The sequence below is a fragment of the Gigantopelta aegis genome, chromosome 9 (assembly GCF_016097555.1).
Source record: "Gigantopelta aegis isolate Gae_Host chromosome 9, Gae_host_genome, whole genome shotgun sequence".
Classification (NCBI taxonomy): domain Eukaryota; kingdom Metazoa; phylum Mollusca; class Gastropoda; order Neomphalida; family Peltospiridae; genus Gigantopelta; species Gigantopelta aegis.
Window position 1 is genome coordinate 13862222 of NC_054707.1, and position 13279 is coordinate 13875500.

The following is a 13279-nucleotide window of genomic DNA, read 5'->3' on the forward strand; positions in this document are numbered from 1 at the left end:
CGAAAGGTTATGCTCCGACTTTATAGATCTTTAGTTCGGTCTAAGCTTGATTATGGGTGCATTGTGTATGGGTCAGCACGTAAGTCCTACTTGCAAATGCTAGATCCTATATATAACCAGGGACTTAGGCTTTGTCTTGGTGCTTTCAAAACATCTGTGGAGAGCTGGTACGTCGATGCACACGAACCTAGTTTGGGTGCTAGACGTGCAAAGCTTTCTCTGCAGTATGCTACAAAGATTAAATCAATGCCAAAACATCCTACACACAATGCGGTGTTTGATAATAAATATATGAAGTTATTTGATGCGAAACCGAATGCGATTCGAACATTTGGTCTTCGCATTAAGCAGTTTTTATCAGTTTCCAACATTGATTTAACAGACATTTTGGAAACGCCTTCATATTTTATTTTGCCACCTTGGTGTATCAAACCACCAAAAGTTGTATTCGATCTTGTGCATCTAAAAAAAGATCGCACAGATGCAGTTATTTATAAACAACATTTCATGGCAATCCAAGAGCTGTACTGTGATTACATTCCTGTTTACACAGACGGATCACGGGATGGGAATTCTGTGGCTTGTGCTACAGTGTTTCCATCAGAACCAATATTTTCCACGAGATTGCCCGATTAAGCATCAATCTTTACTGCTGAAATTTGGGCAATCATTAAAGCCCTGGAACAGATTAAGGATTCATGTGGATCCAAGTATATTATTTTTACAGACTCGCTTTCGTGTCTCCAAGCTCTACAGTACATGTCTTTTTATCAATTGCCAATAAAGATGTTATATTTTGTTGGGTCTGCTTTGAACTTGCCCCGTGTCCATGTTGGTGTCCCCTTCAAAGATTTTAAATTTCATATTAACCAATATATCTTTTCGACTTGGCAAAACGATTGGGACGGTGCGGTTGCGAACAAGCTTCATTCTGACAAGGCAGTCCTGGGAGAGTGGCAGTCATCCTATAGGCGATGCAGGAAGGATGAAGTAGTCTTGTGTCGTGCCCGCATCGGCCATACATATTTGACGCATTCATTTATTTTAAAGAAGGACCCTCCCCCTCAGTGTGAACATTGTCAATGTAAACTGACTGCGCCACATTTTGGTGGAGTGTGGTCATCTCAAGCCGACGGGAAATGATATATTTGGGAACAGAAATGTCTTGGAATCTTTTAAATTCCATCCAGAATTAATTGTAAAGTTTTTAAAACACTTTGACTTGTATACAAAGTTTTAAAATGTACTTACCTTGATTTTATGTATTGTATTATACTTTTCACCCACAACTCCTTACACTGTGGTTTTACATAAATATATATATATAAATAATATTTCCATATACTTACCATTTGTGACACCCAGTAGCCGATATGTATTTTTGTGCTGGGGTGTCGTTAAACAAACATTCATTCGTTCATTCATTCCCATCCGTGATCCGTCTGTATACACAGGAATGTAATCACGGTACCCGTCTTTAATCTCCATGAAAAACAACATCTGTATGATCTTTCTTCAGATGTGCAAGATCAAACACAATGTTAGGTGGTGTAATACACCAAGGTGGTAAAACAAAATATGAAGGAGTTTCCAAAGTGTCTAATGTCTGTGGGATGGTGGATATCAAAGGAACCTTGGTATTATTGCAAACATATAGCGGGTTTCCTCTCTAAGTCTATATGTTAAAATTGCCATATGTTTGATATCCAATTGCCGATTGTTTTACAAAGATATTTGGTAGTATACCAGATCCGTGGCTAGGATTGTGTGTGTGTGTGGGGGGGGGGGGGGGGAGATGAATTATTTGAACAAACGAGCATGGAAGGCTCAGCATACTAGAGTGGTCAAGCGCATGTCCCCCATGAAAGTTTCAAACCTAGAGCCTCTAAAATATGATTTTTCAGCCATTTCAGGGAGGTTACATAGTTAAAACTCCTTAAACGGCTAAGAAGAAGATTTTCTTTTAAGTTTCTATTATTTTAACCGGATCTGTTTTTGTTTGTTGTTGGGTTTTTGTTTTTGGAGGGACTAGCCTCCACCCCCCCCCCCCCCCCCCCCGCTAGCTACGGCCCTGTATACATGATTATTAAAAATAGAAGACGCAAACGGAGAGTTTTAAAAAAGTATAGTTTATGTATACCATATCCAATTGTAGCAGATCAAATTGCAAAGTTAACGTGTTTAAAAAAAATTCCATCTATCTAGTTGTCCTTGCGTAGAAATTGGTGATCTTTTGTACCTTTTATATCCAAAAATATTAATATAGCTGGATGAATAATAATTGTGCCCATTTATACACACTTTAATTCCACGCTCACGTGTTCACCTTTTGATGGTGGTATATGAATTTGCTTGTTATGTAAATGAATATTGTTCAGTACTGTTTCCATTTATATGTATGTAATTATAAATATATGTTTACTTCAGTTTCCTAGTTTTAAACAATATGCTGAATTAAAAAATTAAATGGCATATATGATATTAATAAATGTAATATATGTGAAGTTACAATCCCGGGATATTTATAATTTTAATCAGCACTAACATATAGTAGACATGTTTAAAATGTGCTGAGATATCGCTGAAACAAAAATATTTTTCTGTGTTGCCTGCAACAATCATTTTGTTGTTTCAAGGGAATCCCTTGAGATGGTGAGACCAAAGAAATGTTTCCTTCTTTGGTTATCATGAGAAAATCCCAGATGGCGTAACAAAAAGAATAATGAATTTCAAATATAGAGACAAAAACGACGTGTGTAACCCGGCAAAACGTGCAGCAAATGAATAAATAATTTTTTCCAGATAAATATAGCTTGTGTAATCCTAAGGGAGGAGATCATAGTTCTGGTGAGAGAACAGAAAGAAATGTTTTATACACGTATTGTGTTTTAAGGTTAAAGTGATATTGAATTGTTGATATTCTGTTTACGGTAAACATCACAAATCATTTCCAGAACAAAACCGGGAAAGAAAACCCTTAACTATTTTTGTTCACAGTTTGTAAATTAGAATGTACTGACAGAATACAGAAATTAAAGTAACTTCTGCTATAGTTAAGATATGCCCGACTAACAAGGAACCGATTTCATACATGTTACTTTACATTTACTGTTGGCAGTCGTACTATACTTTTACAAATATTTGTTATCCACTACATGCAGAACCGTACAGATTCTAATTCACTCGGCATATAACGCGAAATTTGATTGGCTAATCAAATCCATTTGCGGTAGTAAAACTAGCATAAGCTGTCGGAACTTTTGAGGATTCCTGTTTACATATTCATGCGCTACTTCTCGCTGTTTAGTTGACATACTTTCTTTTAAAGTACTAATGTTGAATCTTTTTCTCAAGCAAAATGCATGCTGCTCTAAAATTTATGACGTAAATGCTGTTTATAAACGTGTGTGACGTCATATATGTGACGTTGACAGGAATGCGGAAGTAGGCCTATGTAACGGCAACTATGCCGAATTATGAATCTTAGTTATTGAGCACCCGTTGTCCTGATGAGTTCGAAATAAGTGAAGTCAGTAATAATGGTTGTTATAGTTGTATAAAACAATAACATACTAAAACGATTAGGAGCAGCAGTTGTATTATATGTAAAAAAATATTTTTAATCTGCTTGCGCTATAATATTTGTTTAAGGTGGATGACTTAAAACATGATATCGGTGCATTCTAACTCTTAATACATTATTCATTAAAACAAATTACGTCATTACTAAATTAACTTCTATTTTAACTTTTATAGTGAAAATACTGGTTAAAATGGCAAAGATTATTTTTAAAACGAATAACCCAAAACAACAGAATCCTTTTGGATCTAACCTGAACGATTCAGTCAGGAAATCCTGAGCAGTGGATGGCTAGCATTAAGCGTGATGCACGTGCTGAACGTGAAATCATTGATTTCCTATTTAGTTTTCGACAATCTTTGCTGTGTTCCACCAGAATATATTACTATCACTAGTATCAGGTTTATAAGTTGTTGGGTTTTGGGGTTTTTTTTAAAGTAAATTTTATTGTCCCCAGAAACACTTGGCAGTGCCAAGGTTGAGGAGCCCTGAGCTCACTGACTTACAAATATTTTAAATTTATTTCATATATATATATATATATATATATATATATATATATATATATATACTCTGTCAAAAAAGAAACGCATAGGCGATAGGGAAAGAAGAAAAGTGTTTGATTTTACAAAATATCGTTTGTTTGTTTTTTTACAATGTTGCTGAATGACCATGCTTGTTAATATTCCTGAATGGGACAGCATGCCCAAATGCACCCTGAAACAAATTTAACGCACGTTGTGACATGTGCGACAATTGCAGAAAATCGGCGTGAAATGGTCAGATGTTGGCGAATGCACGTGAAACTCGGGGAAATGATTGGGGTAGTGATGGGTATTTAAAGCTGCAATGCTCGCAATGATGCCTCATTTGATTTTGACATAGACGAGTTGCAAGATGCCAAGACTAAGCCTGCCGAATCAAAACATTGCAATAGGCCGCCTCCAGTTAGGTGAATCGCAGTCAGCAGTCGCACGCCACATGAATGTCCGACAGAGCACCATTTCACGTCTCTGGAACAGGTACCAGCAGTTTCAATCAGCTGAAGACCAGCCCAGAAGTGGAAGGCCTCGCATAACAACTGCAGCACAAGATCGCTACATTCGGGTTCTGCACTTGCGACACCGAACTGTCACAGCAACGAACACTGCTGGACGCATACCTGGTTTGAGAAGGGTGTCTGCACAAACCATTCGGAACGGACTTTGAGAATCTGGTTTATGGGCTAGGAGACCATATGTTGGCCCCGTCCTGCGACGTCAACATCGACATTTACGTGTTCACTGGTGCACGAATGTACAGGGTTGGAACTTGGGGAAACTGGCGGCGATTATTGGTCAGCGACAAGTCACGTTTCCTTCTACAGTGACATGATGGACGACAACGTGTTTACAGACGCCTCAATGAACGTTTTGCCAACAACTGCGTCGCCCAAATTGACAGATTCGGTGGAGGGAGTGTCATGATGTGGGGGAGCCATCTCATACACCGGCAGAAGTGAACTTGTGCTCGTACAAGGCAACCTGACAGCTGTACGCTACCGGGATGACATTCTTCGCCGTCACATGCTTCCCATTTTGGATCGACAGAGAACACTCTTTCAGCAGGACAATGCCAGGCCACATTCAATGGATTAATTGTACAATGGATTTCCTACAGAATGAGAACATTAATGTGCTGCCATGGCCATCAAGATCGCCAGATCTCAACCCCATTGAACATCTATTGGACGAACTGGACAGACATGTACGCCAGCATGTCCCGGAGCCACAGGCGCTTCCGCAACTGTCACATGCACCGCAGGAAGAATGGGCTAGGATTCCACGTGCCCTAATTCAGAGACTCGTTCAGTCTATGCCAATGAGATGTGGAGCAGTGATTGCTGCTGCTGGTGGCCATACAAGGTACTGATTTCAGCATCCTCGTGCGACGCTGTTTCGTGACGAAAACGCCTCCACTGTCGTCAGTCCATAGCAAGAACATTGTCAGATACTATTGTCCAATTTTACTGTGATACGATCATAAATGTCAAAATTATGCAATTTTGTATTAAAGAAATAATTCCATGATTATTTCGCCTATGCGTTTAATTTTTAAACATATACTGCATTCAAAAACTGTCTCACCCACTCACCTACTCACCCCCCCCCCCCCCCCCTCCAAACACATTTTTAAAAATGTACTGCAGTTTACACGCATGTCAGTAATTAGTTTTAATTATTTCTGGGATCATAAGGCTTAAATTACATATTTATATGAGAATGCAAAATGTTTGGCCACGTGCAATGTTTCACTGGTGTTGATTCTCGAAAAAAAAAATCTGTACCTAGAATAATAGTGTAACGTCACAGGTATGGATTAAATATGATTGAATGACATGAAAATGCAAATCCTCCCCACTAAGATATTACCCTGTCTCACATCTGCACCTTCGCACCAGAATATGCGATACATGCGTCTCATCTATTCAATTATACATTTAGAATTGATGTAATATCAGCACTGGCTGAGGACTATGTATGAATGCATTTACTTGTAAATGAGTACGTATTCCATACACAGAAAAATTAAGGGGTGTGTAGATCCTCCCTGGCCTCACTTCTTCACCTTTTGATGGTGGTATATGAAATTGCTTGGTGTATAAATGAATATTGTTGAATAATGTTTCCATTTATATGTAATTATAAACATTTAATATGTTTACTTCAGTTTCTTAGTTTTAAACAATATACAATGGGGTTTGTAGATCCTCCCTGGTCACCAGGTAAATGTGCCATGTTTCATGTTTTTAATCAAATGTGCAATCAAACGTTGCTAGCTGCCCCACTATCACAATGACAGACAGCATAACATGTTAGCCAATGAAAGCAGTTACTTTCCAACACAACTGACGAATAGACGCATAGTTTATCAACAGTGTATCGGTTTACCTTGTTGTTTCTTCTAGATGTTACAGTCATTCTTTTGATAAGTCATTTCTGGAAAACATCTTTAGTGACCAAGTTGTGATGTTTTAGAAGTTGTTTTAACAAATTGTTTCTTAAAATAGTTTTCTTTCAATTTGGAAGAAACAGTGGCATGCATTTGCTATTTCATTTGATTTCGGTAGCATCGGTTCTAAATTTGGTGCAGTCTCCAGGCTGTGAGGAGAAAATCACATTTACAAGAGATGACTTATTTTCCAATTTAGGTTTAACGGAGGGCAGAATTCGTACTCAGGCTGGTGTAGAAAATCAAGCCAAGTGCGCTGTTAAATGTAACCGACTTTCTAACTGTAAATCGTTCTTTTTCAACAAGAATTCTGGCAAGTGCCAGACTAATTCTGTGATTTACCTTTCAACAGCTGGATCAGTAGACGCTGAAGGATTTGTATACTTCAGGAAACAAATGGGTGAGTAGTGTATACACATTATATTTTAAATTTGTTAGAGTTTTCATGCCGCTACGGTTCAATAATGCTACCCCGCACACACTACAACTATTTGGGCTCTCTGTTCAAGAGAGGGGTTTGTTGTTACATCTTAGCGATTAGTGAACGAGAAAACGGTTTGGTGACCTTACAGATGCCGGTACTCGGAGAGGAACCCAGCTCCTATCAGCTTTAAAACCGAGAAGTTCAGCACTTCACCACCTTCGTCGGTTTTCATGCTTAACATTTCAAAACCAAAATGGTCAGGTGAACCAGAAATCATAATAATTTAAAGTCAGGTCAATCAGAGAGAATGTAGAAGTTGAGAGCCAACATAAATAATGAATTATATTTAAAACGACAGGCTGAAAATATGTATCCATGTGTCATTGGAAATGTAAACATACTTGAATTACATGCAAATTATATCGAAATACTAGTCACAGCTTAATGTGAATTGCATTTCTGTATATCTAGTTGAAAAGACTATGTGGGATCAATTAATTTGTAATAATTTATCACATGAAAATTGAACATCAACAAGAATTGTTTTTAAAGAAAACGTCAATTTTGAATATGTCAACTTTGAATACGATATCAGCTTTGTCGTTTTGGTTAAATAGACTTGTGTACACCATAATTTTCATTGTTGTTTGTAAAGGACAATGAAAGACAATAAGAAAGAAAAACGAGGAAAAATGCACTCGTCAAAACTATTATTTTCCATTTCCAGAGTGTCCTGCCCCGCCGTCAGTACCACATTCTCATCCTCAGTTTGACGTGAACTCTCCTCCTACTGCCACAGGTTCGGCTCTGGAATATACCTGCAGTGTTGGGTACACGCCGCAGGGGAGTGTCAGGTGTCAAGTTGATGGCACATGGACTCAGATGTCCTGCATCGAAGGCTTGTATTTTTAATATTAATATCACTGTCAATGTAAATCCATTATATTTGTTTACATGAAGGACAGCGCTACAAAATTAATGTTGGTAGTGATGCTTTGGTGTTTTGTTTTCAATACAGCAACTACTCTTAATATTATAAGCATACAATAGCCTCTCCATTTGGAAATAACTCTGTAGAGTGTCGTTTTGCAAGAAAGTGCCGAATTTCAAAACAAAAATAGTTTTCAAATTTCCGATTCCAGCTTACTCTAACATGATCTCTGGGTTCAATTAAATACCAACAAACCAAATTCGTCATATCTTTTCATAAAATTGTTGATCAATGGACTTTTGACATTTTCAGATATACTGCATTTCCACTAAGTGCCGTTTTGCAATAAACTGCTTTTTCAACAAGAAACGACTTTCTTATTATCTCATAATCACAGTATGTCTTTACCTGGAGGTGGCGAACAATTTCCCATTCCAACTTTTATCAATAATAAATTACAAAAGAAAATATTTTAGTTTATTACAAAAAGACACGCTAATGCATTTTTTTCAGTGTCATTTTTCAATAAAGTGCCGAATAGCAATATTTATTTTTTTAATTTCCAATTCCAACTTACTCTAACATGATCTCTGGGCTCAAATGAATACACCCAAACCAAATTTGGCATATATTTCCATAAATTTGTTGATAAATGGACTTTTGAAATTTTCAGCTATACTGACTGCATTTCAATGAATGAATGAATGAATGAATGTTTAACCGCACCCCAGCACGAAAAATACATCGGCTATTGGGTGTCAAACTATGGTAATGGAAACAAATAAGGTGATTATCAAAATCAACAGAAAAATTCAAGATATAAATAAACACAGTGTAAAGAACTGTGCAAAAATACAAATACAAATATCACAGATAGATACTGACTTTTACTCTAAACTTCAATTTGTGCTGTATTGGCCATTCTCAAAGAGAATGTTACACCCCTGCACCACGGTGAGGTTACAGCACACGCAGGGGACTGCATTTCATTTAATGTGCCGTTTTGCAATAAACTGCCCTTTTCAACAGAAAACGACTTTCTCCTCATCTCAAAATTACTGAATGTGTTTAACTAGACATGGGGAAACAAAATCCCATTCCAACTTTTATTAATAACAGCATACATTTTCTTTATTTGAGTTTATTGCAAAACGACACGCTAATGCATGTTTTCAAAGTGTTGTTTTGCAATAACAAAACATTTAATTTCTAATTCCGACTTAATCTAACATGATCTCTGGGCTCAATTGAATACCCCCAAACCAAATTTAGCATATCTTTTCATACATTTGTTGAACAATTTGGCACTTTATTGCAAAACGACATTCTACATGGTGTAACCGTCTTGTTTTTCGGGTTACCTTTGTTTGTAATAACTACTCTGGGGGATGTAGTAGGGAGCAACTGGAGTCAGCCTAGTTATAAAATGAAGAGAGAATGAATCGAGCGTATATCGTCTTTATTGCAATCAGATGTGTGTCTCTATTGCAATACATACGTTTTGACTGACAAATAGAAATATTACATTTGCAATGAAATGTAATAATAAATGCTTATTCATTGTAATAATAAGTAGTATGAATAGATAATAAGTAGCATCTGTGTATATAAGGCATGTTAGCATTTATACGTGCGTGTAACTAACGCATAAGGCGTGTAACCATTAACAAGTGACATCTGTGTATATAAGGCATGTTACCATTCATACGTGCGTGTAACTAACGCATAATGCGTGTAACAATTAACACATGTTATGTTCTAAGGTATGTGTTACAGCATAGAAATATATAAACATGAATGTGAGATCGACATAGATAATAATTGCATAAAATAAACATTGTACGAAATATATAGTTAAAATGACTTACCTAGTTATAAAATGAAGAGAGAATGAATCGAGCGTATATCGTCTTTATTGCGGAATCAGATGTGTGTGTCTGAAGCACATTTGCGTCTTGCTTAAATATAGCTCGATTCATATGGTTACGTAAACGTCTTATTTCTTGATTAAAGGTTATATTGCTAATGGCGACATACTGTCTAGGTAATGTTTTGTGTGTGTATCGTCTATCAGTATAAACCCTTCATTTTGTTTAATTAATGTATAGTTGATTGGCGTACCTAGCTGCCGTCTTTAAGTGTATCCCTATTAATTTGTTTGCTGTATTCATTGCTGATTGACGTTGCTGGCGTAATTAGCCGCCGGTTGTTAATTGATAAGTACTCTGTTTATTGCTGCACTGTATTGTCAACGTTACGTGTTTTGTGCAGATCTGCCTTGGGGTTGTAAATGACACTGTGATAGTACCCCCATGCGGAATATAGCTTTTGTCCTCGAAAGCCAAAATAAGTTATTGATAATGAAAGAACATACTAGTATACATCTAAACATAAAGATGCATAATTACATACATACATACATACGTACATACTATATTTATATACATTTCAATACTAACTAAATACATACATGAGTATTGCCCTATGTCACATGTCAACACTATTCTAGGTAGTGAGGAGCTAGCCGTTTAATATGTATTGGCCGAGGACTCTGGGCCAATAAATTTAAAAAACCCATGATGGATAAGTAAAATATAGGCTGTAAATGACTGTTGGAAGAGATTACGTAGCTTCCTAGCTGTGAAGAAGGAAATGCGTATTTGTGATGGGAGTGCCCAGTATTTAGTTGCGATATGGACAGGAGGAGCAGGTTTGAAAAGAATTCCATAATTCAGTCGTTGAACCGGTTTCACCGCGAGGACAGGAGATGTGCATATCATCAATAGCCAAACAAGCAGTCTCCCCATGGTAGAACCTATGACAGGATGAAACCAATGGAATACATCAGTGGGTGATCCAAAATTGAGATATGTTGTTGCCATCAACAATCCCAACTCGTACATTTATAACATAAGTAATTATGTTGTAGAAAACCCACTCACATAGTCACGAGTCTCAGACATGTCACGGACTAACACAGGAAGTCAAAGTTTGATTTACGAAAAATATTTGCGACCTCATTTGCGTCTGCGTCCAGACTGTGTCCTGCGGATATGAAAGTCCTTCAAAAGATCTGCTCGAAAATTTGTATGTGGTTCCCATGTAGGTGTAGGATAACCCATCCATGTGGTTAGGTAGTGTTGAACACCTTGAATACGTTTCATTCTCATGAGCCGCTCCACTGTATATGTTTGTGTTCCCGGTTGTGAAGTAGCTGGTTGAATGGGAGACTGGGCAGCTGGATGACTACCAAACTGGGCAGCTGGATGACTGCGAGACTGGGTAGCTGGTTGAATGCGAGACTGGGTAGCTGGTTGAATGCGAGACTGGGTAGCTGGTTGATGGACTGTTGTATGATTCCTGGCGTTCATGTTAGCGTCCGTAGTAGGCAGTGTGCGAGCTCTTTGTTGCAATTCACGTACATCTTGTGACTGATGTGATTGTGCAGGCTGTTGTGGGGCTGGTACTGTACTGCTGGAGTAGAGATCAAGTTGAGAGTCTCTATCTCTGGTAGCGCCGGTTGTTGACTGTTGCTGTGCCCTGCGTGTGCTGTAACCTCACCGTGGTGCAGGGGTGTAACATTCTCTTTGAGAATGGCCAATACAGCACAAAATTGAAGTTTTGAGTGAAATTCAGTATCCATAAAATTCTGTGATGTTTGTGTTTTTGCACAGTTCTTTACACTGTTTTTGTTTGTCTTGAATTTTTATATTGATGTTGATCATCACTTTATTTATTTGCATTACCATAGTTTGACACCCAATAGCCGATGTATTTTTCGTGCTGGGGTGTCGTTAAACATTCATTCATTCATTCATTCTGTTGCTGTGCTGTTGGTTGTGACATCTGCGTTTCCTGAGAGTGACGTGTTTGTGTCGATTCTTGTGGGGTGGATGGCATTCTAGCGTCAAAATGTTTGAGACGATTTGCATGTACCAGGGACGTGTGAGTCTTCTTGGACGCTGAGTGACAAAGCTTGTATGTATGATTAGGTCCTATTTGCATGATGAAGTAAGGACCATCCCATTTTTGTGTCAGTTTTGGTGAGTGACCTATCATCTTGTCCTGTTTAAAAAGGAGTACTTGGTCACCAATGGAAAACGTAGGCTGTTGTGATTTGAGATCTTGGCGATCTTTGTTGACAGTTTGGCTTGTGGCCATATTGTCTTTTGCAATAGCCTTGACTACCTTGAGATTATCAATGAGTGTCGTGATATGCATTTTTGCGTCTTTGCCTAAGCTGGGTTTGGGAAGAAGTGAGGTATCAGAGGGCAGGTGCATTTCTTTTCCAAAGAGAAGGTAATGTGGAGAATATCCCGTTGACTGACATGGTGTATTTCGCATTGCCATCATGATACATGGAAGTAGGTCAGCCCAATTAGTCTGTTCTTTATTGACGTAAGATCTGAGAACTTGTTCAATGGTGCTGTTTCTTCGTTTACACATACCATTTGTTTGAGGATGATAGGTGGATGTATAATGATGCTTCACTTCAAACAGTTTCGCAAATTGCATTTACCAGGAGGGAGGTGAATTGACGTCCTGGATCTGTGATGAGAGTGCGTGGCGCACCATATCGTGTAAATACCTCGTTGAAGAGAACTTTGCCTATTTCCGTTGCTTCTTGTGTACGCAGTGGAAAAGCTTCTGTCCAGTGGGTAAATGAGTCAACTACAAGAAGTATGTACTTGTATCCTTCTTTGGTTGCTGGTAAGGGCCCGAGGATGTCAATGTAAAGACGAGAGAATGTATCTTCAACAGGCATAGGAACCATGGGAGCAGGTTTTGCATGCTTGTTGCGTTTTGACTTTTGACACTCTTCACAGGAATGGATGTAGTTTTCTATGTCTTGGTACATACCTGGCCAGAAATACTTGTTAAGAATCGCTTGTCGAGTGGCATCTTTTCCAAAATGGCACCCTCCTGCTTTAGGATCATGATAGGCAAAGAGAAGATCTTTTCTGTCCTGTAGTGGAACTACCAGTTGTCGTACCATAGGTGGGCGGTTATGTTTCTGTCCTCTATGTTTGGGTAGATAGAAGTGATACAAGATGCCATTTAGGACATCATATTCTTGTGCTCGCCCTTGAAGACCTTTTATCTGTGACTGTGTAGTTAGGTGGCATTTCATTCTTCTCTATGTAGTCAATCACAGGTTTTAAATCAGGAGACTTGCGTTGTCTATCTGTAATGTTCTATTTGTCCAGATTTGTGTCTATTAGTACAACAAATGCATCCATCGGAACTGTTTCGTGATTGTAGTGGAATTCAACAGAAAGCTGAATTGGCTCTTCTGAGGGTGAATTCAATGTTTGTGTTTGCGTCGAAGGTATTTGTTGTAAATGTTGTGGTG

The 13279-nt window shown here is 38.1% G+C and overlaps 2 protein-coding genes across 2 annotated transcripts; one reads left to right on the forward strand and one right to left on the reverse strand.

The window, feature by feature from the left end:
* The first annotated feature begins 6510 nt into the window (after window positions 1-6510).
* LOC121381453 lies at window positions 6511-7907 on the forward strand. Its single transcript, XM_041510772.1, has 2 exons — window positions 6511-6971; window positions 7723-7907. The coding sequence occupies exons 1-2, from the start codon at window positions 6659-6661 to the stop codon at window positions 7905-7907; spliced, it is 498 nt and encodes a 165-aa protein (XP_041366706.1). The 5' UTR covers window positions 6511-6658.
* A 3829-nt stretch (window positions 7908-11736) lies between these two features.
* LOC121381454 lies at window positions 11737-12276 on the reverse strand. Its single transcript, XM_041510773.1, has one exon. It carries the CDS (start codon window positions 12274-12276, stop codon window positions 11737-11739), a length of 540 nt encoding a protein of 179 aa, XP_041366707.1.
* Window positions 12277-13279: the final 1003 nt, after the last annotated feature.